Source organism: Anas acuta, chromosome 30 (assembly GCF_963932015.1).
Source record: "Anas acuta chromosome 30, bAnaAcu1.1, whole genome shotgun sequence".
Classification (NCBI taxonomy): domain Eukaryota; kingdom Metazoa; phylum Chordata; class Aves; order Anseriformes; family Anatidae; genus Anas; species Anas acuta.
In genome coordinates, this window is record NC_089008.1 from 1,749,808 (window position 1) to 1,776,936 (window position 27,129).

At 53.6% G+C, this 27,129-nt stretch overlaps 1 protein-coding gene and 2 long non-coding RNA genes across 5 annotated transcripts; 2 read left to right on the top strand and 1 right to left on the bottom strand.

The window, feature by feature from the left end:
* The first annotated feature begins 658 nt into the window (after positions 1-658).
* LOC137846113 (uncharacterized) lies at positions 659-26,545 on the top strand. 3 transcript variants are annotated; one of them, XM_068663803.1, is made up of 10 exons: positions 659-850; positions 1,339-1,377; positions 1,477-1,770; positions 2,233-2,277; positions 24,079-24,117; positions 24,305-24,412; positions 24,677-24,701; positions 24,964-25,019; positions 25,787-25,818; positions 25,937-26,545. In XM_068663803.1, the coding sequence occupies exons 1-10, from the start codon at positions 784-786 to the stop codon at positions 26,000-26,002; spliced, it is 771 nt and encodes a 256-aa protein (XP_068519904.1). In that variant the 5' UTR covers positions 659-783; the 3' UTR covers positions 26,003-26,545. The 3 variants fall into 3 exon arrangements, with proteins under 3 accessions (XP_068519904.1, XP_068519902.1, XP_068519903.1); XM_068663801.1 differs by lacking the exons at positions 25,787-25,818; positions 25,937-26,545 and having other exon boundaries at positions 24,964-25,754; XM_068663802.1 differs by lacking the exons at positions 659-850; positions 1,339-1,377; positions 1,477-1,770; ... (1 more) ...; positions 25,787-25,818; positions 25,937-26,545 and adding exons at positions 20,617-20,818; positions 21,320-21,751; positions 22,209-22,253 and having other exon boundaries at positions 24,964-25,771.
* LOC137846146 (uncharacterized) lies at positions 3,477-6,771 on the top strand. Its single transcript, XR_011090412.1, has 3 exons — positions 3,477-4,093; positions 4,869-4,900; positions 5,018-6,771. It is a non-coding gene; the product is annotated as an uncharacterized lncRNA (long non-coding RNA).
* Positions 10,579-15,513, bottom strand: LOC137846104 (uncharacterized). Its single transcript, XR_011090382.1, has 2 exons — positions 14,988-15,513; positions 10,579-14,479 (listed from the first exon to the last, which is right to left on the bottom strand). It is a non-coding gene; the product is annotated as an uncharacterized lncRNA (long non-coding RNA).
* Positions 26,546-27,129: the final 584 nt, after the last annotated feature.

Below are 27,129 nucleotides of genomic sequence, written 5' to 3' on the forward strand. Positions count from 1 at the left end.
CCCATGCTCAGAGCATGACCCCCACACATTTGTCAGACTCCCGCTGCCGTTGGTCTCAAGGCAGCTGGGGCAGCATGCCCAAGGGATGTGCTGCCACTGCTCTGCTTCCCTTGGCTCAGCGCCTTCCTTCGAGGAAGGGAATTGAGAGAGCAGCGTGGGGGAGCTCAGGTGCCTTCAGGACGAAGCCTCTGCCTTTCCTGGTTGTTGTGTGGTTGCATGAGGGTCAAAGTGTGGGTGCAGATGGCTCCCACAGTGCTGTGCTGGCAGCACTATGGCCCCAGCTGAGACTCCCTGAGAGTTCTTCATAAGCTGATTCACCAACAGGATGAAGGAGAAATCTGCCCACAGCCTTGGCAGCTGCGCCAGAGCTCTGGCGTCGCTTTGGCCTTGGTGCAGGATTCCCCTGATGCCATCATTTGTCTAGACATTGAAGAGAAGCAGAGTGATGTGGTCAGACGAGGGCAAATCCTAGTGGGGACAAGGATCAGGAGCTCTTTACAGGGACAATGTTGCCGCTGAGATACAAGTAAAACTAGTGTGTGCTGCAGTGTGTGAGAGGACATAAAAAACAGTGGGGGTTCAACAAAAGCAGCGGATGTAGCAGGTTCTTAGGCAAGGCCCCCACTGATGAGAGCCTCTGGCTGTGGGCTGGGCTCAGGTGGCCACATAAAGCTAACAGCACAGACCCCAGCTGAACCGCAAGCCTCTGCCCCACTGTCCCCAGCTCAGAGCAAAGCAGAAACTCGAAGCAGACGCTGCTCCCCAAAAGCAGCACCCCAAAAGATGCTGGGGCAGGCGCCATGGGCAAGGCTGTCTCCTTCTGGCTCTGCAATCCTGCTGCTGGTGCTCTGTGAGTTGGGGCATTGCTGGGTGTGGGGGCTGAGGGCTGAAGGGCTGCTTCTGGGGGCAGGACAGGCCCGTGGTGGGCAGAGGGGAGGCTGGGGACAGCGTATGTGTGGCTGTGGTGCAGCAGTGTGGGGCATCGTTGCTCTGGGGAAAGCAGGATGGGGATGGCTTCCTCTAAGTATAATACACATTTGAGCAAGGGGCACGCTTCCCCAGCACTATAAATTTTCTGGCGTGTTGTTCTGAGACTCTAGGACTGCTGAATTTTTTAAGGAGATATGGGATTTACCTGGAACAAGACATCCACCCAAAATGGGATTGGAATTCACATTTTTTGAGGGCATATTGAAGAGATACAGCATGAGAACACACAGATGTAATGATGCCTGCTTAGCAGTGAGGGTTTGGTCAGGGAGTATATGGGAGCAGGGAAATCAGGATGAGCGTGGTCACTGCTCCTCTCAGCAAATCCCTCTCTGCCCCTTGGTACAGGTGGCAGCATGACCTCCCAGGACATGTGCAGCTCCCCAGGTACTCGTGAGTCCTTCCCTCCCAGAGCCAGGGCACTTGGAAGCCCACCCACTGTGAGCTGTGCCCTATGGCAGCCCTTCACTGCTGTGTCTCCTCCAGGGGATCTCCGAGCTCCTGCTCTCCAAATGAACTCAACTTCTGCTCAGCCAGGTACCACAGTTGTGCTCCAGTGTATTCTCCCTGTGGTGTCACCCGTAATACGAATCATCATCTGCAAGGATGGCAAGCAGCTGTACAGCGAGAAAGCCCATCAAGGGCAGCTGAGCTACTCCGTGGTCCTGAACATCACATCAGGAAGTGCAGGAAGATATACCTGTGGGTACCAGGAGTGGAATGAGATGAAACAGAGGAGGAGCTCTGCCCTCAGTGCTGGCCGCATCCTGAATGTCCCTGGTGAGACACGTCCCCGGGCTGGAGGGGTGAGAAGGGACGGAGGCACTTGCCACCACATGGCTGTGCTGAGGCTGGAGCTGTGTGCTGCAGCAGGCTCTGGGGTGGTTCCCTCACGAGAGTGTTCCCTGTCCTCCAAGCAAGCCCCTAGAGAGAGAGAGTTGTTCTCAGGGGATACCCGTGTTCGTGCAGAACCACCTCTGATGCAGAGATGGGGCTCTGCAGAGCCCATTCAGAGAGAGCAAGGGCTGGGGATGTAGATGAAGGCTGGTTTGAGCCAGGGATGCTCCAAGGTCTGCCCTGTGCATTGATGAGCCTATGGCAGGGCAAGTGGGATGACTGTCATTAGCTGGGCAAGGACACAGCAGTGAGGACATGGCAAGGACCCAGCAGCAGGGACATGGGCACAAGCGTGTGGGTGCCCCAGCTCTCACTCCCTCTAAACAAAACCCTCTGTGCCCCAAGGTGCAGGTGCTGGCGTGACCACCCAGGACATCGGCAGCTCCCCAGGTGAGGTTGAGCGTGGGGATGGGTGACTGAAGAGAGGTGTGTGGGGTGGTGATGGCAAGGGAGAGGGAATTTGTTCTCTGTGTGTGAGCTCCTGGGAAGGAATCACTTCCCTGCATGGAACACAAAGCATTTTGTGTCCAGTTCTGGGATTCCCTGTACAAGAGGGGCATAGAACTACTGGAGAGAGTCCAGAGGAGGGCTTAAGATATGATCAGAGGACCGGAGCCAAGAGAACAGAGCCTGTGTAGCCTGGAAAAGAGGAGACTGAGGGGAGACCTCATCCATATATCTGAGGGGAGGGTGTTTAAAGGATGGAGTTGGTCTCTTTTCAGTTGTGTCCAGGAAAAGAGCGAGAGACAATGGTCTCAAACTGAAGCACAGAAAGTTCCATCTGAATATGAGGGGCATTTCTTTACTGGGAGGGTGACAGAGCACTGGAACAGGCTGCCCAGAGATGCTGTGGAGTCTCCTCTGCAGATATTCCAAATCCACCTGGATGCCAACCTGTGAAGTCTGCCCTAGCTGATCCTGCTCAGCAGAAGGCTGGACTCCATGGCTTTCAGAGGTCCCTTCCAACCTTGGCCATTCTGTGATTGTGGGATCCTCTAGTTTCCAGAATCACAGACAGATGAGAGTGGTGATGCCATATTTAATCGGCAGGCACACCTTGGCCAAGCTATACTTAACCACTCACGAGGGAATTTAGACAGCAGATCCATGGGGGCCCAGGTTGCCACAGAAGCCACAGGCACTTTTATTCGTTCCCTGGGGATGTTGCTGGCTGTCGGTGGAGGGATGTGGCCATGGGGCTGAGGCTCATTCTGGGAAGGATCTGTGTGCACTGTAGGCACTAAGCCTGTCCTTTTGTCCTGCCAGGCAATGTGGTGAGTTCCCTAGCAAGTCCATCACCCCCAGGTGAGTGATTCCCTCCTTCACCCTCAGAAACACAAGCATGGGGATTGGGTGTGCTGTGCTGCCTTCCCCAGGGCATGGGGACAAGCAGGAGCTTTACCAGGCAGGAGCTGTGCCAGCTGCACAGGCACGTCCTGCTCCCTGCCTCTCCCCATCACACCCCACTGCCCTCACACCCTCTCTTCCCCAGCTCCACATGCCCGGATCCCACACACCCTCCCCACAGGCACGGCGCTGGCAGTAGCGGCCGTCGGCCTCGTCCTCGTGTCTGCAGGCAGCTGGTTTGCCATCAGGAAAGGTGAGGGAGTAGGGGAAGGCGAGGGGAAGGCTGAGGATGTGGAGGTCCTGCTGCGGGGGTGGTGCGGTGGGAAAGGTGGTGGGGGGAACCTGGGGGTGCACATCTGGGGCAGACGGTGCCTGGAGGTGATGGCTGTGTGCAGCCCAGCTGGGGAGGCTGCTGACGGAGCTGGGGAGCTTCAGCCTTCATCCCCCAGCCCTGAGATGGGAGCCAGGACTGGGCAGCACCTTGGCCTGCGCACCTCAGCCCCTGTTCTTCTTGCAGGTGCCTGCAGAGGGAGATGCCCAAGGTGAGCACCAAGGGCTGCTGGCTGTGGGGTATGCGGGAGGGAGTTGGGTGCATGGCGGGGCTCTCGGGTGCTCCTTGGCAGGGGCAGCGTTCCCTGTGTGTGTGTGGCTGCATTCCCTGTGCTGGAAACAGGGAGGATGGGGCTTGCTATTTGCTGCACTCCAGTTCACCACATGATGTAGGAAAGCCCGACACAAGTGCGTTTCTCATGTGGCAACCTCACCACAAACGCACACCCTAGAGCCATTCCATTCCTCTGCAGGCAGCAGCACGTTGACAGCCCACAGATGGAAACCACTGACAACGGCAAAGTCACATGTGAGTTCTACCTCCTCCCTTGGCGGAAGCCATGCGCCCGTCTCAGGTGGAATCCTACCACTTTATTTCCCACTGGGACATACAAAATCCCTGCCTGTTCATCAAGGGCAGGTTCCTCTCCAGCACCTCATGTCCTGCTTCTTCCTTGCATGCAGAGCGTGGCTGCTGCCTGCACAAGGGATATGGCAGCATCCCAGTGCTCCCAGGGACAAAGCCCATTTGCTTGGGGGGTCCTTCCACACCAGCTCCGGCCTCAGGCAGCATTTCCCCTGCTTCAGCCTCTGCTTTTGTCCTTTCTTCAGTTTCTCTTCAGTGTCATTTCTGCTTCAAGAACTACACAAAGCACATCACAGCAACGAAAGCTGTGGCTCTGTTTCCTTGCACTGCTGGGGAAAACATTTTATAGCACATTCTGAAACCACAGGCAGTAGCCAAGGGAGGATGTTGTGGTTGGGCGACAGGCTATAGATATATCCCCACCTGATGTGCACTTAGCACAAGTTGCAGCATGACCTCGTTTACCCACGCCTGCACAGCGCATTTTGCAAGGTGTGCTGTCTGTGCAAAGAGAGGAGATGCCACAGAATGGTGGAAAGACACCAAAACCTCAGCATCTTTGCTCCACTGCTGCTTAATTCATGTCCCAGATCAGGGTGATGGGAGAGGAAATGTGGTCCAGAATTGAGTGTTAACCCCAGGAAGCTGATGCCCAAAGGTCGTAGGGGTTCACCCGCCTCCAATCAGCAAGGGCTCATGGTGTGTTTTTTCCCCACAGACTCCACCATCGCCCACGTTCGACGGGACAGGGTGAGTCGTGGCACAGCTGTGCACAGCTCCTTTCTGTACTCCTGCAGCCTGGTGCCCGCACATTGTGCAGGGCTCACAGTCACACCTGAAGTAACAGGGTTTCTTTTCTCCCTAAAGCCTCGTCCGATGCAGCACATGAGCGACACCACGACGTATGCCACGGTGACCCAAACTCAGACCTGATAGCGCTGCCACAGGGCAAGGGCACAGGAGCCTTGCCCACGGCTGCCTTTATTCTTTTGTAGGGGGTACTTGCAGCCATATCATGGGGCTGGGGGGTGCACTTTGGGGTTCTCTGGGGTTTTCTGTCACAGGAAATTCTGTGTGTATCTAGCCAAGAGGATGAAGGACTCATATTTCTGTTTGCAATATATTAATACCTCTAAACTATATCAGGTGTACCAAGTAATATTGTGAGTGCATCAATGGTTTTTCCTCATGTGAAACCATCTCCCTGTGCTCACTGGAAATTATGTATTCCTAAACTGGGTAATAAAGTCACAGGGCTGCTCTTCCATGCACGCACACTGATGCACATTTGGACCTATAGGGACCGGTATCACTGCAGGGATGTGCTTGCATGTGTCTGCCAAGTGGTGTGTGTGCTGCAGATGTGGTTTTGTTTAGAAGAAAAATAAACATCTCTGGACGTCCATAAATCCACGGGTCATGATGGGATGCTCAAGATGTTCATGCCAGGAGCTGAGGGAGGTAGTGGAAGTCATTGCTAGGCCATTATCCATTATCTTTTTAAAGTAATGGGCATCAGGAATGTTACCTGAGGACTGGAGGAAAGCAAATGTTAGTCCAGTCTTCCAAAGGGGAAAGAAGGATGACCCAGGTAACTATAGACCAGTCAGCCTCACCTCCATCCCTGCAAAGCTGATGGAACAACTTAGCCTTGGCGTTGTCTCCAGGCATATCAAGGATAAAAGTGTCATTAGGGGCAGTCAACATGGCTTCACCAAGGGGAAGTCATGCTTGACCGAACTGAGAGTCTTTTACGAGGAAATGGCCAGGGCGATAGATGATGGTATTAAAGCAGTGGATGTGGTCTATCTTGATTTCAGTAAAGCCTTTGACACCATCTCCCACAGAATCCTTGCAGCTAAACTGAAGAAGTGTGGTCAGGACGATCAGGTAGTGAGATGGACTGTGATTTGTCTGAAGGGAAGAAGCCAGAGGGTTGTGGTCAATGGGGTGGAGGCGAGTTGGAGACCTGTATCTGGTGGAGTCCCTCAAGGGTCGGTCCTGGAACCAGTATTATTCAATATATTCTTCAATGACTTGGATGAGGGAGTGGAGTGCACTGTCAGCAAGTTTGCTGATGACACTAAACTGGGAGGAGTGGCTGACATGCTGTGTACACTGTGCATGGCTGTGCTTCCATCCATTGAGACCTAGACAGGATGGAGAATTGGGTGGGGAGAAATGTAATGAAATCACAGAATCACAGAATCGTCTAGGTTGGAAGAGACCTTCAAGATCACCTAGTCCAACCTCTGACCTACCACTAACAACTCCTTCTCTAAACCATATTTGTAAGCTCAACATCTAAACATCTTTTAAAAACCTCCAGGGACAGGGACTTAACCACTTCCCTGGGCAGCCCTTTGCAATGCCTAACAACCCTTTCGGTAAAGAAGTTTTTCCTAACATCCAACCTAAACCTCCCTTGGCACAAATTTAGCCCATTCCTCCTCGTCTTGTCACCAGGCATGTGGGAGAATAGACCAATCCCCACTGCTACAGCCTCCTTTAAGGTATCTAGAGAGAGCAATAAGGTCATGCCTGAGCCTCCTTTTCTCCAGGCTGAACTCTCTCGGGCACCTCCATGTCTTTCTTGTAGAGAGGGGCCCAAAACTGAATAGAGTACTCGAGGTGTGGCCTCACCAGAGCCGAGTCCAGGGGGACAATCACTTCCTTAGCCCTGCTGGCCCATTTGCTTCTTAGACAAGCCAGGATGCTGTTGTCCTTCTTGGCCACCTGAGCACACTGCTGGCTCATATTCGGACGATTATCCTCCCAGGTCCTTCTCTGCCAGGCAGCTTTCCAATCACTCATCTCCCAGCCTGTAGCTCTGCTTGGGGTTGTTGTGTGCCGAGTGCAGGACCCATCACTTCACCTTGTTGAACTTCATACAGTTGACCTCAGCCCAGTGCTCCAGCCTATCCAGATCCTCCTGCAGAGCCTTCCTACCCTTGAGCAGATGTTTCATCTGAACTTTGTGTCATCTGCAAACTTGCTGAGGGTGCACTCAATCCCCTCATCCAGATCATCGATAAAGATATTAAAGAGGACTGGCCCCAGTACTGAGCCCTGGGGGACTCCACTAGTGACCTGCCTTCAACTGGATTTGACTCCATTCACCACAACTCTTTGGGCCCGGCTATCCAGCCAGTTTTTAACCCAATGAAGTGTACGCCAGTCCAAGCCATGAGCAGCCAGTTTCTTGAGGAGAATGTTGTGGGGAACAGCGTCAAAAGCCTTACTGAAGTCAAGGTAGCCCACATCCACAGCCTTTCCCTCATCCACCCAGCGTGTCACTTTGTCATAGAAAGAGATCAGGTTCGTCAAGCTGGACCTGCCTTTCATAAACCCATGCTGACTGGGCCTGATCGCCTGGTTGCACTGTAAGTGCCGTGTGATGACACTCAAGATAATCTGCTCCACAAACTTCCCTGGCACTGAGGTCAAACTAACAGGCCTATAGTTCCCTGGGCCTACCCTCCAGCCCTTCTTGTAGATGGGTGTCATGTTTGCTAGCCGCCAGTCGACTGGGACCTACTCTGATAGCCAGGACTGCTGATAAATGATGGTAAGAGGCTTGGCCATCTCCTCCGCCAGTTCTCTCAGTACCCTCGGGTGGATCCCATCAGGCCCCATTGATTTGTGCACATCCAAGTGCCGTACTGGGTCACAAACCATTTCTTCGTGGATAGAGAGGGCCACATCCTGCTCCCCATCCCCTTCCACCAGCTAAGGGTACTGGGTATCCAGAGAACAACTGGTATTGCCGCTAAAGACTGAGGCGAAGAAGGCATTAAGCACCTCCGCCTTTTCCTCATCTCTTGTAACTAAGTTTCCCCCCACATCCAGTAAAGGCTGGAGATTCTCCTTAGCCCTCCTTTATGTGTTGATGTATTTATAAAAACATTTTTTGTTATCTTTAACGTCAGTAGCCAGACTGAGCTCCAGATGAGCTTTGGCCTTTCTAATTTTGTCCCTGCACAGCCTTGCAACATCCTTATAGTCCTCCCTAGTGGCCTGCCCTCTTTTCCAAAGATTATAAACCCTCTTTTTTTCTCCTAAGCTCAAGCCACAGTTCTCTGGTGAGCCAGGCTTGTCTTCTTCCCCACCGGCTCGTCTTTGGGCACGTGGGGACAGACCGTTCCTGCGCCATTAAGATTTCCCTCTTGAAGAGTGCCCAGCCTTCCTGGACTCTTCTGCCCTTCAGAACCACCTCCCAAGGGACTCTACCAACCAGTGTCCTGAGCAGCACAAAGTCAGCCCTCTGGAAGTCCAATACAGCCATTTTACTGGTCCCCTTCCTGGCATCGCCAAGAATAGTGAACTCCAGCATTTCGTGGTCACTCTGCCCAAGACAGCTCCCGACAATCACATCCTCCACCAGTCCTTCTCTGTTTGTGAAGAGAAGGTCTAGCGGGGCGCCATCCATGGTAGGCTCACTAACCAGCTGCGTCAGGAAGCTATCTTCCACGCTCTCCAGAAACCTCCTAGACTGCTTTTTCTGGGCTGTGTTGTGCTTCCAGGATATGTCAGGGAAGCTGAAGTCCCCCACGAGAACAAGCAGCAATGATTTCGCAACTTCTGTCAGCTGCCTGTAGAACTCCTCATCTGTCTCTTCATCCTTGTTCGGCGGTCTATAACAGACCCCAAAGAGACTTCAAAGTGCTCTGTCACGGTACTCGATAGGGAGGGCTCAGAAGCTCACTACAACCTGCACTATACCTTCTCCAGAAACCCACAAGGCGTAGGATAACTTGTAGTTCTTTCTTGTTAGCTGGTGGGCACACAGTTGTTACCTCACTGACCTCACCCACTGAGATATAGCAACATCCACCTTGCCATTTTACACCCAAGTTTCACATTTCCTGGACCGTTCCCTTGACCTTACTTTGGCCAATGGCACAACAAGCCTTCAGGAGAATTTAGATGATTTACGTCCCTTTCTCAAGACTTCCTCTGCTTTGCTGCCCCATGTGAGGCTGCCATCAATGCACTGCAGGTGCTCAGGAGCTTCGCCTTGTTCTACAGACATCTGCATTACTCCATGGCAAATGGCAGGGCTGTGTTTGCACCCCTGGCACCATCCATTGCAGGTGTACTGGACGTCCCTCCAAGGGAAAGCAATCCGTGGCCTGCACTCTACAGCTGTATTGGGTTTACATGGCAAGGGTTTGGTAGCTGGGGTCTGCAGTGGTGGCCTTGTTGAGAAGCCCAGAAGCTGCCCACTATTTGAAAAGGGCCAGTGTCAGACACAAAAGGGACCCGCTGCAGGCCAAGACAAGCCAAAAATTGATGTGGATTGTACCTCTGTGAGAGCATATTTAAGGAGGGAAGAAAACCTGCTGGACATCAACAGGTGGCAGAGGGAAGAATGAGAACCAGCCTTGCAGGCACCAAGGTCAGTGCAGCAGGAGGGCAGGAGGTGCTCCAGGCATGCAGCACAAGTTCCCCTGTGGCCTGTGGAGAGGCCCCTGGTGGAGCAGGCTGTCCCTCTGCACCCATGGGTCCCACATGGAGCAGATCTCCACTCTGCAGCCTCTGGTGGAGCCCCTGGTGGAGCAGGTGGCTGTGGCCCATGTAGAGGCCCCACAGGAGCAGGCCTCAGGCCGGAGCTGCAGCCCGTGGAGAGGAGCCCACACAGAACCAGGTGGTCTGGTGTCGTGTTAAGGGGTGTAGCCGATTAACCGTTATGGGTCCGGTCGGATTCATGGTACTGAACTATCCCAATCACAGATTCACCAATACCGCATTAACCATTAGGCGCCTGGTTGGATTCAGAGCACTGAACTACCATGGTCAGGAATTCACCAAAAACGTATAACCACCCTTACTCTAGTTGTGTTTAATGAGCACTATTGTAATAGTAACTTTTTATGCTCCTAGACTCCTACATATTCAATATTACTTCGAGAAAAGTCAGGGTTATTATAATTAGGTCCCGGAATCCGAACCCTCCTACTGGCGCATGCATATCAGTCTCTGGTGTTCCCTCTGTGGGTCTCGCTTGCTGAAGGCTTGTAGTCTTCCACTCAGGCTTTTGTTCTTCTCCTTCTCCTTTGTCTGACTTGGCCGGATGTCAGAGACTTTTGCAGCGTCCCCTGCAAGCTTTGTCTTTGAGTCATCCTTCAGCTTTCCCCTTCTCCTTAATCTCCTGGCCAGATATCATGACTTGCATAATGTCCCATGCAATAGTCGTAATAGGTAGCAGTTATTCTGAAACCCCTTTGTTCTCTTATCACCTATTGACACGAATTGCTGGAACATTCCTTTGTAAGATACAAGAACCAGAGCATTAACCACCCTGTTTTTCTTAGACTTGTGGTTATACAAGGGTATGAAAGACAGAAGGTCACATTTCGTCATATCATGTGGCCCTAGGATTGTTCCATATTGACATGAATCAGATGAACACATTTCACACTATCATGGGTAGGAACAATGCATTCAAGTGCGATTTATTACAGCAACAGGTATGCAGGTTCTTTGGATTGCCAGCCATAGTTACTGTTTGCAAAAGCAAGCTAGCATGCACGAAATACACAGGTGACATAGGTGAAACAGGCGCACAGCCTGGAAATTAATGTGTTAAAAGGCACAAAGACTCTATAGAGATTTCAAAGTTTCTGCAGAGACACACAGTATAACCAAGTGTTCAAATCTCACCCAAAGGCATCCCAATGGGGGCAAAGGGTGGAAGAGAAGCTCAGACCGACAACTGATCCCAGGAGTCGGGAGGTCCTCAGGATGGTGTATTCCCTTGGGGTGGTATCTCCCCTGACAGTGGTATCTTCCCCAACATCCCCTCTCTCTTAGGCCAATTTATATTATTTTCTATCTTTTAGGTGGAGCTTGAGTGACTCTAGTCAAGCATATCTTAGTTATGATTGGTGAAATGTTCTCCCATTTCGGTTAAAGTAAAAGGCACCGAGAAATTCAGAGTGCATGCTCAGTGAGGGGTGGTCGCACATTGGAGGCAGGTAGCTTTTGGGATGGAGGCGTGTTTTGGTATTATAATGATATTACAATGAGGAAAAGTACACTAGGGTACAGCATTTGTCAAAACATGACGGGTCCTTGGCTGAGGGTCGCAAAAAGTGTGGCTTGTCTTTCTCAGTGTGCACAAGAACAATCGAGTCTCCACCTGGCACAGAGCCTAGCTGCAGTGTCTCCACTCCACTCTATGCTCTGTGCTGTTCCTTAGAGCTAGCACACCAGGTTCCCCCAGTGTGATAGCATCTAAGGTTGGAAGCGTAGGGAACGCTTAGGTAATGCAGCTACGCCTAACCCTGAAAGCCTCTTCAGTGCTATACATTTTCTTTAAAACATGAATGTTAGTTTTATTTTCCTAGTTACTTTAGGCAATTGCACCACATTAGCTGAAGGCTGCTAACTGGTAGTGTACTCCAGGGATCCAAATTACAGAATCACAGAATCACAGAATTTCTAGGTTTGAAGAGACCTCAAAATCATTGAGTCCAACCTCTGACCTAACACTAACAAGTCCTCCACTGAACCATATCACTAAGCTCTACATCCAAATGTCTTTTAAAGGCCTCCAGGGATGGTGACTCCACCACCTCCATGGGCAGCCCATTCCAATTTTTAACAACACTTTTCGTAAAGAAGTTCTTCCTAAATTCTTCCTAATTACATCGAATTCCATTCAATATCTTCATTACTCTCAGGATGCTGGTCAGGGGTTACCCTCAGAAATTTCGCAGCTGGCACCACAGTGCGATTCGCTCACCAGGGAGGTTTGGAGGCTGTATGGGAATGAGGGAGTAGCTCCGTCCACCTAACTCTGTATATTCCCTTTGAGGAAGAGTATCCTGGAGGCTTGTGCTGTGAAACATGCATGCATGGGCTTGAAGAAAGCTGTGGGACAAGTGCTTTGATGAAGGCATGGGAGGTGAGGGACTGTGGTTGCAGGAAGGAGTCTGAAACCCACGTCCCCTCCTGCTCTGCCTCCAAGCAGCTCTTGCTGAGCTTTGAACCCATTTTCCTATCCCCTATTCTATCCATGCAGTCCTGCATCCTCGTGCCTCCCAGCTGAGCAGCTCCTCTCCTGCCTGAACCCATCTTATCCCAAAGTCCCCCACTGCACACCAAGGCCCCAGATGTCAGCACTGGGAGCTGCAGAGAAGGGACACCTTGGCTCCTTCTTGGTATTGGTGTGGGATGGCTAAAAGCCCATAGTGCAAGGCTGGGGATGGGCTGTGGGTGTTGGGGCCAGCCATGCTGAGACCCCGTCCCCACCTGGCCCACAGCTGGATGCCCCCGTGCACAATGTCCCTGCTCAGGGCTGTCTCCTGGAGATGGTGCATTGAGAGACAGAAGATCCAGCACAGGGATGGGTGGGCATGGGGTGCAGAGTGCCAGGCAAGGCCACCCCCTGGACCTCTACATGGCGTCAGCCATCCTGGGATCTCAGGCAGTTTTCCATGACACATCTGCCAGGGCAATGCCAGTAGGTAGGGGAACTCTTGGGTGGCAGGGCAAAGGGAACAGCAGCTCCCTCGCAGGACACATGGCCCCATATGGCAGTCATAGAGCAGCTCTCCCAGCTCTGCTCTCTCGATTCCCTCTGAAATACAGAGCAGCAACATCAGCTGGTTCATTCTGAACCAATCCTTTATAACTTGCCTCCCACAGGACCAATACCCACCAAGGTGCCTTGAGAGGGGGCACTGTAATCACTTGGGGATGTGCCCATTGCGGCCAGCACCACCTTGGGCACAGGGAGGTGCTGGAGTGATGCAGGAGCTGCAGAGCATGGCTGCCTGGGGGTGCAGCTGTGACTCCATCCCCTCGTGTTTTTCTGGTATGCAGAGATGGATCCTGTGATGTAGATGTGATTCTGAGAGCAGGCAGGGCAGCCATGTGGGTGCTGGGTTTGAACCCAGCTGGGAGGGTCTGCGATCCAGTGGTAATCCTTGATGGGAGCAGAGAGCAGGCGCTGAGCCAAGGGAAGCAGAGCAGTGGCAGCACATCCCTTGGGCATGCTGCCACAGCTGCCTTCAACCCAATGGCAGCGGGAGCCTAGCCATGGTGGGGGTCGTGCTCTGAACATGGGGGAGCAGGCTGGGGACAGCATGGAGCTCAGGGGGACATCAGATCTCCATGGGGACAGGGACGTCTCCAGGCTGCCTGGCCTCGTTGGCACCGTGGCTGCATCTCTCCAGGAGGAGGGTGATGATGGGGGCAGACAGCAGCAGGAGCAGGCTGAGGGCAGAGCGCAGGATCCAGACCTCCAGGGGCATGGCTGACCCTGGGAGAGAGGAGGAACACAGTGTGGCCAAGGCAAGCCTTGGAGGACGGCTGTGCTGGGAAGGGCTGATGAGCGATGTCTCACCTCTGGAAGGGAGCTGGGCCTTGTGTGAGGGGCTGCTTCCTGTGGGAGACATGAACATGCCGTGAGTCCCTTGAAGTCCGTTTTAGGACAATCCCAGATGCTGAGGAGATGCTGAGCTCATGTCTTGCTTCCTTGAGCACACAGGGAACATGAGCAAGCCTTTCCATGTATGTTCCCAGACACAGATTTGTAAAGGTTAGAGGGACAACCTAGAGCGGTAGTGGAACACCCCAGGGTCCACAGACAACCCCAGCCCTTGTTCTCAATTTCAGTGCCCGATGCAGCCCTATCTCTGCTGCAGAGGTGCTGCAGGAGGGAAAGGGGCACGTCTGGGAGTAGCTCTTTCTCTAGCGGCTGCCTTAGAGGACAGGGAACACTCCCATGGTGGATCTACACGACAGCCATGCCCTACCTGCTGCAGTACACAGCTCCAGCCTCTGCAGTATCCCCATCCCTTCTGTTCAAACCACCCTTGGGCCATATATCACCTGGCACAAACAGGCTGCCCAGTCCTGGCTCCCATCTCGGGGCTGGGGGATGAAGGCTGAAGCTCCCCAGCTCCCTCAGCAGCCTCCCCAGCTTGGCTGCCCACAGCCGTCACCCCCAGGCACCGTCTGCCCCAGCTGCGCACCCCCAGGTTCCCCCAAAATCCTCTACCACTGCACCAGGCCCGCAGCAGGACACCCACGTCCTCAGCCTTCCCCCCGCCTTCCCCCTCTCCCTCAGCTTTCCTGATGGCAAACCAGCTGCCTGCAGACAGGAGGATGAGGATGAGAGGCACCACTGCAAGCACCATGGCTGTGGGGAGGGTGTGCGGGAGCCGGGCATGGGGAGCCAGGGGACAGAGGGTGTGAGGGCAGCGGGGTGTGATGGGGAGAGGCAGGGAGCAGGATGTGCCCATGCAGCTGGCACACCCTCATGCTTGTCCTCACCTGGGGAGCTCTGGATATCAGTGATGGTCTCACCAGCACCTGCACCTTGGGGCAAAAGGGGTTTTTCTTAGTGGGGCCAAGACCTGGCACACCGCCACACCCGAGTCCTTTTTCTTCCTGTTTGTTCTTGCTGAGCAGGCACCTTTCTGTGTCTCAAACCAGCACCACTGTGGTCTCCCTTCTGGAACCATCCCACACTGTTGCTGATGTACAGGCTATAGCCTGTCTCATGACAATCACAGCACTTCCCCTGCCATAGGCTCATCAATGTACAGGGCAGATCTTGGAAAATCCCAGGGTCCATCAACATCCCCAGCTCTTGCTCTCTCTGCATGGGCACTGCACAGCTCCATGCCTCAGCCGAGCTGCTGCTGCAGTTATGGGGACAGCCCTTGAGAGCAGCTTTCTCTCTGTAGGGGCTGCCTCTGAGGAGAGGGAACACTCCCGAGGGGGAACCAACCCAGAGCCATGCCCTGCCTGCTGCAGCACACAGCTCCAGCCCCAGCAGTTTTCCGAAAACTTTTACCCTCAACACCCTGGGGCCATGTCTCACCTGCCACAGACAAGGTCTGGGGAGCACTGAGAGCAGAGTTCCTCACCCAGTTGCTCTCATTCCTCTGCTGGTACCCACACTTGTACGTCCCAGCACTTCTCGAGGTGATGTTCAGGACCAGAGCATAGATGACCTTGCCCTGCTGGGCTTTCAGGCTGAACTCCTCCTGCCCATTCTTGCAGAAGACAACTCGTGTAGCAGGAAACTGCCAATCAATGGCACACTGAAAGAAAATTATTTCCCCCTCCTTGGCACTGGAAGAGTTGAGGTACAGGACTGGAGTCTGGTCGTTACCTGGAGAGAAGGCAGAGGGATTCCCCAGGCAAGCGTTAGTGACTGCCAGGTGGCAAAACCAACTGCATGCCAAGGCTGGAGGTGTCTGCTGTCCTGGGGTTTCCAGGGGGAATAGTGAGGGAATAATCCCCTTCTCTCTTCCCATCTCCTTCCCCACAACACGTTCATTTTTGGGACCCACCTCCATGCTCCTGCAATCCTGGAGAGCTGCAGATGTCCTGGGTGGTCACGCCAGCACCTGCAGCATGGGGCAGAGAGGGCTTTGCTTAGAGGGGCAGAGACCCAGCTCACCCCCACCTCCCTGCTCACATCCCAGTTGCTCAGTCCTGCCCGAACAGGGGACTTCCCACCCGCACATTTCCAATTGCGATTTGCTTCATCTGCACACTTGGCACCATCCCAAGCCTGGTCTGGATGTGCTTTATATTCCCGTATGAGTGCCCAGGATCTCTAAGGAATCTAGCATCCTGAAAGTCTCACACAAAAGCTCCAGACAAACTTTTAGTACTGGAGAAGTGTGCCCCTTTCTCAGATCTGCATCGTAGCTGGAGGAAGCAATCCCAACTCATCCTTCCCCAGACGCAACTTTGTCCTGCAGTTCTGCATGCCTGCCCTGCACAGAGGGGCAGTGACCTCCTGCCTTCCCCAAAACAACTCTGCCCTGCAGTTAAGCACGACTGTATCTCGCACACTGTCCCTATCCTCCCCCATGCCCACCACGGGCCTGTCCTGCCCCCAGCAGCAGCCCTCCAGCCCTCAGCCCCCACACCCAGCAATGCCCCAACTCACAGAGCGTCAGCAGCAGAACGGCAGGGCCAGAAGGAGACAGCCTTGCCCATGGCGCCTTCCCCAGCATCTTTTGGGGTGCTGCTTTTGGGGAGCAGCGTCTGCTTCAAGTGTCTGCTTTGCTGTGAGCTGGGGACGGTGGGACAGAGGCTTGCAGTGCATCTGGGACCTGTGCTGTGGGCTTGCTGTGGCCGCCTGAGCCTGGCCCACACTGAGCGTCTCTCATCAGTGACAGCCATGCCTCAGCCCCTGCTACATCCGCTGCTTTTGTTGAGGACCCGCTGTTATTTTTGTCCTCTCGCACACAGCAGCATGCTCTGTTTGTCTATTTTTTCCTGTGTCTCAGGGGCAGCATCTTCCTTGCAAAGCCCTCCTGCCTTTTGTCCCCATGTTCTTTGCCTTCTTCTGACCAGGTCACTCCGCTTTTCTTCAATCTCCATACCAATAGTTGTGCCAGGGGCATCCTGCACCAAGGTCAAAGTGACTTGAGAGCTCTGGGGCAGTTGCCAAGGGTGTGGGAAGATCTCTCCTTCATCCCATTGATGAATGTTGGTGAATCATCTTATGAAGAACTCTCAGGGAGTCTCAGCTGGGGCCATAGTGCTGCCAGCACAGCACTGTGGGAGCCATCTGCACCCACTGGTCTTCAACTCTCTTGGGCATGACTGCCCATCACTCTTCTGTTTTCATTTGGAGGATCATGGGCTTCTAATCCTCAACAGCCCCGCTCCAGAAGTAAAGAGGATGACCTTAACTTTCTCCTGGTCTTTCCTGCCAGAGGCTCCCAGCCAGGCCTTGTTCCCCGCCTGCAGTGAAGCACCAGAGGCACAGCTGGGCCTGTACGCATGGGCCCAAGGGCTCCCACCACAGCCTTTTGGACGTCCACTTTATCTCCTCCCACTTCACAGAATCACAGAATCACAGAATTTCTAGGTTGGAAGAGACCTCAAGTTCATCGAGTCCAACCTCTGACCTAACACTAAGAGTCCCCACTAAAGCATATCCCTAAGCTCTACATCTAAACATCTTTTAAAGACTTCCAGGGATGGTGACTCCACCACCTCCCTGGGCAGCCTGTGCTAACAACCCTTTCAGTAAAGAAGTTCTTTAAAGAAGTTCTGGGGACTGTTAGTGTTAGGTCAGAGGTTGGACTCGATGATCTTGAGGTCTCTTCCAACCTAGAAAATTCTGTGATTCTGTGATTCTGTGATTCTGTGATTCTTCCTAACATCTAACCTAAAACTCCCCTAGCACAACTTTAGCCCATTGCCCCTCGTCCTGTCCCCAGGCACGTGGGAGAACAGACCAATCCCCACCGCTACAGCCTCGTTTAAGGTATCTAGGGAGAGTGATAAGGTCGCCCCTGAGCCTCCTTTTCTCCAGGCTGAACAAGCCCAGCTCCCTCAGCTGCTCCTCATAGGACTTGTTCTCCAGGCCCCTCACCAGCTTCGTCGCCCTTCTCTGGACCCGCTCAAGCACCTCCATGTCCTTCTTGTAGCGAGGGGCCCAAAACTGAACACAGTACTCGAGGTGCGGCCTCACCAGAGCCGAGTACAGGGAGACGATCACCTCCCTAGCCCTGCTGGCCACTCTGCTTCTTATACAAGCCAGGATGCCGTTGGCCTTCTTGGCCACCTGAGCACACTGCTGGCTCATATTCAGCCGACTGTCCACCATCACTCCCAGGTCCTTCTCTACCAGGCAGCTCTCCAACCACTCATCTCCCAGCCTGTAGCTCTGCTTGGGGTTATTTCTCCCCAGGTGCAGGACCCATCACTTGGCCTTATTGAATTTCATGCAGTTGACCTCAGCCCATCGGTGCAGCCTATCCAGATCCTCCTGCAGAGCCTTCCTACCCTTGAGCAGATCGACACACGCACTTAACTTGGTGTTTAAATTTGTGATTCTGTGATTCAGAATCAACCAACCCCTGTTGTTGGTGACGACAAGATCTAGCAGCACTCCTCTCCCAGTTGGCACGTTCACCATTTCCATCAGGAAGTTATCATCAATGCACTGGAGGAACCAGTACTGGAGGAACTTCCTGGACTGTGGGTGACTGGCTGAGTAGGCCTGTCAGCAAATGTCAGGGTAGTTGAAATCCTCCATGATAACCAGGGCCTGTGATCAAGAGGCTGTTCTCAGCTGCCTGTAGAAGGCCTCGTCAGCTTCCTCATCCTGGTCTAGTGGCTTGTAACAGACACGCACAACAGCAAACCCCATGCCAGCCTGCCCCTTAATTCTCACCCACAGACTCTCAACTCGCTCCTCATCTACCCCTGGACAGTACTCAATACAATGGGGTTGCTCTCTCATGAAAAGAGCAGTTCCACCAACTCACCTTGCTGGCCTGTCTTCCTGAGCAGGACATAGCCATCCATGACCACATTCCAGCCATGTGAGCTGTCCCACCATGTCTCTGTAACTGCCACCAGATCTCAGTCTTCTGACCGAACAGAGTTTTCCAACTTCTCCTCCTTATTCAACATGCTGAATGCATTTGTGTCCAGGCACTTCAGGGAAGGAGCTGAGCACGCTGATTTCACCCCATGAGGAGTGGGAGGCCTCCTGGTCTTCATGTCTGCGGGGGCACTGCCCCACTGCTACAAGCCCTGCTACAACCCCATCCACCTGCGGATGTAACTTGAAGCTCTCCAAATGAGCCCTCCTAATTGCTGTCCCAGAACACTCTGGACCCTGTGAGATAAACCTTTCCCAAGTATTCCTCTCAGGCCTGGTGTCTTATAACACCAGCCATTACCAAATAACCCAAAGTTGGGCCTGTAGCACCAGTCACGGAGCCAAGCATTTATGGACCAGATCCTTCTATTGCATACAATGTCACCACCCCAGAAGGGATGGAGGGAAGAGAAAGGGACTTGTGCTCCAGACTCTTTCACCAACCGTCCCAAGGCCTCAAAAACTTTCTTCATTCCCCTCAGACTACAGGACGCAGCTTCCTCCACAGCTGTCTGCAATATTGTCAGCTGATGAGGTGATATGTCTCCTCCAGGCTCTGTTAGACCACAGACTTCCCTGGGAATGAAGGGAATGCTCCGTGTCCTCATGGCCAGTCCTCAGTCAGTTTGGGTGCTCTCCTTTCAGTGCTCCTTGGACCCTGTCTGTGCCAGGTGAGACACCACCCTTCATCAGGGCTGTGGGGGCAGTGGGATGTGGACAGTGCAGAAGCTGGAGCTGTGTGCTTCATCATACAGGGCATGGCTCAGGTGTGATTCCCCCTCAGGAGTGTTCCCCCTACTCCACAGCAGACCCTGGACAGAGAACTGCCTCAAGAGTTCCCCTGTACCTGCAGTAGCACCTCTGCTGTGATATGGGGCTCTGCAGTGCCCATGTAAACAAAATCAAGGGCTGGGGATATCAGTAGGCCCTGGCCTGTGCCACTACTGCTCCAAGCTCTCCCTCACACTTTTACTACCCTGTGTCTGGGAATTTACATGAGCTCAGTTGTTAATGCTCACCATGTACTCAAGAAAGCAAGACACGAGCTCAGGGTCTGCTCAGCATCTGGGATTGTCCCAGCACAGAGCTCCAGAAACTCACAGCATGTACATGTCTCCCACAGGCAGCAGCCTCTCACACAAGGCCCAGCTCCCTTCCAGAGGTGAGACATTGCTCATCAGCCCTTCCCAGCACAGCCGTCCTCCAAAGCTTGCCTTGACCACACTGTGTTCCTCCTCTCTCCCAGGGTCAGCCATGCCCCTGGAGGTCTGGATCCTGCGCTCTGCCCTCAGCCTGCTCCTGCTGCTGTCTGCCCCCATCATCGCCGTCCTCCTGGAGAGATGCAGCCACAGTGCTTGTGAGGCCAGGCAGCCTGGAGACGTCCCTGTCCCCATGGAGCTCTGATGTCCCCCTGGGCTCTATGCTGTCCCAAGCCCGCTCCCCCATGCTCAGAGCATGACCCCCACACATTTGTCAGACTCCCGCTGCTGTTGGGTTCAAGGCAGCTGGGGCAGCATGCCCAAGGGATGTGCTGCCACTGCTCTGCTTCCCTTGGCTCAGCACCTTCCTTTGAGGAAGGGAATTGAGAGAGCAGCATGGGGGAGCTCAGGTGCCTTTAGGACGAAGCCTCTGCCTTTCCTGGTTGTTGTGTGGTCGCATGAGGGTCAAAGTGTGGGTGCAGATGGCTCCCACAGTGCTGTGCTGGCAGCACTATGGCCCAAGCTGAGACTCCCTGAGAGTTCTTCATCAGCTGATTCACCAACAGGATGAAGGAGAAATCTGCCCACAGCCTTGGCAGCTGCGCCAGAGCTCTGGCGTCACTTTGGCCTTGGTGCAGGATTCCCCTGATGCCATCATTTGTCTAGATATTGAAGAGAAGCAGAGTGATGTGGTCAGACGAGGGCAAATCCTAGTGGGAACAAGGAGCAGGAGCTCTTTACAGGGACAATGTTGCCGCTGAGATACAAGTAAAACTAGCGTGTGCTGCAGTGTGTGCGAGGACAGAAAAAAGTGTGTGGGCTCAACAAAAGCAGCGGATGTAGCAGGTTCTTAGGCAAGGCCCCCACTGATGAGAGCCTCTGTCTGTGGGCCAGGCTCAGGTGGCGACAGCAAGCCTACAGCACAGCTCCCAGCTGAACCGCAAGCCTCTGCCCCACCGTCCCCAGCTCAGAGAAAAGCAGAAACTCGAAGCAGACGCTGCTCCCCAAAAACAGCACCCCAAAAGATGCTGTGGCAGGCGCCATGGGCAAGGCTGTCTCCTTCTGGCTCTGCCATCCTGCTGCTTGTGCTCTGTGAGTTGGGATATTGCTGGGTGTGGGGGCTGAGGGCTGGAGGGCTGCTGCTGGGGGCAGGACAAGCCCGTGGTAGGCACAGGGGAGGATGGGGACAACATGCGCGGGGAAGGTGTGCAGCAATGTGGGGCAGAGTTTCTCTGGGGAAAGCAGGATGGGGATGGCTTCCTCCAAGTATAATACGTAGCTGAGCAAGGGGCACACTTCTCCAGCACCATAAATTGTCTGGAGTGTTGCTCTAGGACTGCTGAGGTCTTTACAGAGATATGGGCCTAACCTGGAATAGGAAATCCATCCATAATGGGATTGGAAGTGGCATTGTTTGAGGGCATATTGAAGAGGAATTCTGTGATTCTGTGATTCTGTGTGATTCTGTGAGGTACAGTATGAGAACATGCAAGTGTGATGATGCCTGATAAGCAGTGAGGATTTGGGCAGGGGCATCAGGATGAGCCCGGACACTGCCCCTCTCAGAAAATCCCTCTCTGCCCCTTGGTACAGGTGGCAGCATGAACTCCCAGGACATCTGCAGCTCCCCAGGTACTCGTGAGTCCTTCCCTCCCAGACCAAGGGCACTTGGAAGCCCAACCACTGTGAGCTCTGCCCTATGGCAGCCCTTCACTGCTGTGTCTCCTGCAGGGGATCTCCTGGCTCCTGCTCTCCAAATGAACTCTACTTCTGCTCAGCCAGGTACCACAGTTGTGCTTCTGTGTATTCTCCCTGTGGTGTCACCTGTAAGACAAATCATCTTCTGCAAGGATGGGAAGGAGCTGTAAAGCCAGAAAGCCCAGAAAAGGCAGCTTTTCTACTTCGCGGTCCTGAACATCATGTCAAGAAGCGCAGGAAGATACACATGCGGCTACAAGAAGAGAAATGAGATGAAACAAAGGAGGAGATCTGCCCTCATTTTTGGCCGCATCCTGAATGTCCCTGGTGAGACACTTTCCCGGGCTGGAGGGGTGAGAAGGGACGGAGGCACTTGCTACCCCATGGCTGTGCAGAGGCTGGAGCTGTGTGCTGCAGCAGGCTCTGGGGTTCTTCCCCCATGGGAGTGTTCCCTCTCCTCAGAGGCAGACATGAGAGAAAACTGCTCTCAAGGGGTCCCCCTGTCCCTGCAGCACCACCTCTACTGCAGACATGGGGCTGTGCAGGGCTCATGAACAGAGAGCAAGGGCTTGGGATGTGGATGAATGCAGGATGAGCCAGGGATGCTCCAAGGTCTGCCCTGTGCATTGATGAGCCTATGGCAGGGCAAGTGGGATGACTGTCATGAGCTGGGCAAGGACACAGCAGGGAGGACATGGCAAGGACCCAGCAGCAGGGTCATGGGCAAAAGCGTGTGGGTGCCCCAGCTCTCACTCCCTCTAAACAAAACCCTCTGTGCCCCAAGGTGCAGGTGCTGGCGTGACCACCAAGGACATCTACAGCTCCCCAGGTGAGGTTGAGCGTGGGGATGGGTGACTGAAGAGAGGTGTGTGTGGGGTGGTGATGGCAAGGGAGAGGGAATTTGTTCTCTGGTTGAGAGCTCCTGGGAAGAAATCATTTCTCTGGATGTAACAGGAAGCATTTTGGTGCAATTCTGCGTTCTCCAGTATAAGAGGGGCATAGAACTACTGGAGAGAGCCCTGAGGAGGGCTGCAAAGATGATCAGAGGTCCGGAGCCAAGAGAACTGAGCCTGTTTAGCCTGTTTTCCAGGCTAAACAGCCTGTTTAGACCAGTCACTAGTGGCGTCCCCCAGGGCTCGGTGCTGGGGCCGGTCCTTTTTAACATTTTCATCAATGATCTGGATGACGGCATTGAGTGCACCCTCAGTGAGTTTGCAGATGACACCAAGCTATGCGCATGTGTCGATCTGCTCGAGGGTAGGAAGGCTCTGCAGGAGGATCTGGATAGGCTGCACCGATGGGCTGAGGTCAACTGTATGAAGTTCAACAAGGCCAAGTGCCGGGTCCTGCACCTGGGGCGCAATAACCCCAAGCAGAGCTACAGGCTGGGAGAGGAATGGTTGGAGAGCTGCCAGGCAGAGAAGGACCTGGGAGTGATGGTGGACAGTCGGCTGAATATGAGCCAGCAGTGTGCTCAGGTGGCCAAGAAGGCCAACGGCATCCTGGCTTGTATCAGAAACAGTGTGACCAGCAGGGCTAGGGAACTGATTGTCCCCCTGTACTCGGCTCTGGTGAGGCCGCACCTCGAGTACTGTGTTCAGTTTTGGGCCCCTCGCTACAAGAAGGACATCGAGGTGCTTGAGCGGGTCCAAAGAAGGGCGACGAAGCTGGTGAGGGGCCTGGAGAACAAGTCCTATGAGGAGCGGCTGAGGGAGCTGGGCTTGTTCAGCCTAGAGAAGAGGAGGCTCAGGGGTGACCTTATTGCTCTGTATAAGTACATTAAAGGAGGCTGTAGCGAGGTGGGGGTTGGCCTGTTCTCCCATGTGCCTGGGGACAGGACGAGGGGGAATGGGCTAAAGTTACGCCAGGGGAGTTTTAGGTTAGATGTTAGGAAGAATTTCTTTACTGAAAGGGTTGTTAGGCACTGGAACGGGCTGCCCAGGGAGGTGGTGGAGTCACCATCCCTGGAAGTCTTCAAAAGACGTTTAGATGTAGAACTTAGGGATATGGTTTAGTGGGTACTGTTAGTGTTAGGTTAGAGGTTGGACTCGATGATCTTGAGGTCTCTTCCAACCTAGAGATTCTGTGTGATCTGTGTGTGTATTTTCAGTTGTGCCCAGGGAAGGGGTGAGAGACAACAGGCCCAAATGGGAGCACAGAATGTTCCATCTGAATATGAGGGGCATTTCTTTACTGGGAAGGTGACAGAGCACTAGAACAGGCTGCCCAGAGATACTGTGGAGTCTCCTCTGGAGATATTCCAAATCCACCTGGATGCCACTCTGTGCAGTCTGTCCCAGCTGATCCTGCTCAGCAGAAGGCTGGACTCCATGAATTTCAGAGGTCCCTTCCAACCTTGGCCATTCTGTGATTGTGTGATCCTCTAGCCCCCACAATCACAGACAGATGAGAGTGGTGGTGCCATATTTAATCGCCAGGCACACCTTGGCCAAGCTATACTTAACCACTCACAAGGGAATTTAGACAGCAGATCCATGGGGGCCCATGTTGGCACAAGAGCCACGGGCACTTTTATGCCTCCCCTGGGGTTGGTGCTGCCTGTCGGTGGGGGGATGTGGCCATGGGGCTGAGGCTTATTCTGGGAAGGATCTGGGTGCACTGTAGACACTAAGCCTGTCCTTTTGTCCTGCCAGGCAATGTGGTGAGCTCCCCAGCAAGTCCATCACCCCCAGGTGAGTGATTCCCTCCTACAGCCCCAGAAACCCGAGCATGGGGTGTGGGCGTGCTGTGCTGCCTTCCGAAGGGCATGGGGACAAGCAGGATCTTCACCAGGCAGGAGCTGTGCCAGCTGCACGGGCACGTCCTGCTCCCTGCCTCTCCCCATCACACCCCGCTGCCCTCATACCCTCTCTCTCCCAGCTCCACATGCGTTGATCCCACACGCCCTCCCCCAAACCATGGTGCTGGCAGTGGTGGCCATTGGCCTTGTCCTCCTGGCTGCAGGCAGCTGGTTTGCCATCAGGAAAGGTGAGGGAGTTGGGGAAGGCGGGGGAAAGGCTGAGGCCATGGGGGTCCTGCTGCGGGTCTGGTGCAGTGGGAAAGGTGTTGGGGGGAATCTGGGGGTGCACAGCTGGGGCAGACGGTGCCTGGAGGTGATGGCTGTGGGCAGCCCATCTGGGGAGGCTGCTGAGGGAGCTGGGGAGCTTCAGCCTTCGTCCCCCAGCCCCGAGATGGGAGCCAGGGCTGGTCAGCACCTTGGCCTGTGCACCTCAGCCCCTGTTCTTCTTGCAGGTGTCTGCAGAGGGAGATGTCCAAGGTGAGCACCAAGGGCTGCTGGCTGTGGGGTTTGCAGGAAGGAGTTGGGGGAATGGCGGGGCACTGGAGTGTTCCTTGGCCAGGGGCAGTGTTCTCTGTGTGTGTGTGGCTGCATTCCCTGTGCTGGAGGCAGGGAGGATGGGGCTTGCTATTTGCTGCACTCCAGTTCACCACATGATGTAGGAAAGCACGACGCGAGTGTGTTTCTCATGTGGCAACCTCACCATAAACGCACACCCAACAACCATTCCATTCCTCTCCAGGCAGCAACACGTTGACAGCCCACAGATGGAAACCACAGACCATGGCGAAGTCACATGTGAGTACTACCTCCTCCCTTGGCGGAATCCTACACCCGTCTCAGGTGGAATCCTACCACTTCATTTCCCACTGGGATATACAAATTCCCTGCCTGTTCATCAAGGGCACATTTCTCTCCAGCACTTCATGTCCTACTTCTTCCTTGCATGCAGAGCGTGGCTGCTGGCTGCACAAGGGACATGGCAGCATTCCAGTGCTCCCAGGGACAAAGCCCATTTGCTTGGGGGGTCCTTCCACACCGGCTCTAGCCTCAGGCTGCATTTCCCCTTCCTCAGCCTCTGTTTTTGTCCTTTCTTCAGTTTCTCTTCAGTGTCATTTCTGCTTCAAGAACTACACAAAGCACGTCACAGCAAAGAAAGCTGTTGCTCTGTTTCCTTGCACTGCTGGGGAAAACATTTTATAGCTCATTCTGAAACCACAGGCAGCAGCCAAGGGAGGATGTTGTGGTTGTGTGACAGGCTACAGATATATCCCCACCTGATGTGCACTTAGCACAAGTTGCAGCACGACCTTGTTTACCCACGCTTGCACAGAGCAGTTTGCACGGTGTGCTGGCTGTGCAGAGAGGAGATGCCACTGAATAGTGGAAAGACACCAAAACTTCAGCTTCTGTGCTCCACTGCTGCTTAATGCACATCCCAGATCAGGGTGATGGGAGGGTCAGGCATTGAGTGTTAACCCCAGGCAGCTGATGCCCAAATCTCGTGGGGGTTCACCCCCCTCCAATCAGCAAGGGCTCATGGTGTGTATTTTTTTGCCCCACAGACTCCATGATCGCCCATGTTCGACGGGACAGGGTGAGTCGTGGCACAGCTGTGCACAGCTCCTTTCTGCACTCCTGCAGCCTGGTGCCCGCTCATTGTGCAGGGCTCACAGTCAGCAGCTGAAGTAACAGGGTTTCATTTCTCCCTAAAGCCTCCTCCCGTGCAGCACATGAGCGACACCACGACGTATGCCACGGTGATCTGCACCCAGACCTGATAGAGCTGCCACGGGGCAAGGGCACAGGAGCCTTGCACACGGCTGCTTTTATTCTTTTTCAGGGGGCACTTGCAGCCATATCATGGGGATGGGGGGTGCACTTTGGGGTTCTCTGGGGTTTTCTGTCACAGGAAATGCTGTGTGTATCTAGCCAAGAAGATGAAGGACTCATATCTCTGTTTGCAATAAATTAATACCTCTAAAATATATCAGGTGTACCAAGTAATATTGTGAGTGTATCAATGGTTTTTCCTCATGTGAAACCATCTCCCTGTGCTCACTGGAAATTATGTATACCTAAACTGCATGATAAAGTCACAGAGCTGCTCTTCCATGCACCCACACAGATGGACATTTGGACCTATAGGGACCGGTATCACTGCAGGGATGTACTTGCATGTGTCTGCCAACTGGTGTGTGCATTGCAGATATGGTTTTGTTTAGAAGAAAAATAAACATCTCTGGATGTCCATAAATCTACTGATCATGATGGGATGCTCAACATGCTCATGCCAGGAGCTGAGGGAGTTGGTGGAAGTCATTGCTAGGCCATTATCCATTATCTTTTTAAAGTAATGGGCATCAGGAATGTTACCTGAGGACTGGAGGAAAGCAAATTTTACTCCAGTCTTCAGAAAGGGAAAGAAGGATGACCCAGGTAACTATAGACCAGTCAGCCTCACCTCCATCCCTGCAACGCTGATGGAAAAACTTAGCTTTGGCATTGTCTCCAGGTATATCAAGGATAAAAGTGTCATTAGGGGCAGTCAACATGACTTCACTAAGGGGAAGTCATGCTTGACCAAACTGAGAGCCTTTTATGAGGATATAGGTGGGAGGATAGATGATATTAAAGCAGTGGATGTGGTCTATCTTGATTTCAGTAAAGCCTTTGACACCATCTCCCGTACACAGCATCCTCGCAGCTAACCTGAAGTGTGTGAAGGGTGATCTGGTAGTGAGGTGGACTGTGATCTGTCTGAAGGGAAGAAGCCAGAGGGTTGTGGTCAATGGGGTGGAGGCGAGTTGGAGGCCTGTATCTAGTGGAGTCCCTCAAGTACTGGGAGCAGCCAACTAGTTAATATATTCATCGGTGACTTGGATGAGGGAATGGAGTGCACTGTCAG

Excerpts from the sequence above, each read along its gene's own strand:
- LOC137846113 (XM_068663801.1), top strand. The coding sequence starts at position 784 with ATGCTGGGGCAGGCGCCATGGGCAAGGCTGTCTCCTTCTGGCTCTGCA. Across the intron at positions 1,771-2,232 it reads CCGCATCCTGAATGTCCCTG|GTGCAGGTGCTGGCGTGACC; the intron begins GTGAGACACGTC and ends CTGTGCCCCAAG. Across the intron at positions 24,118-24,304 it reads AGCAAGTCCATCACCCCCAG|CTCCACATGCGTTGATCCCA; the intron begins GTGAGTGATTCC and ends TCTCTCTCCCAG.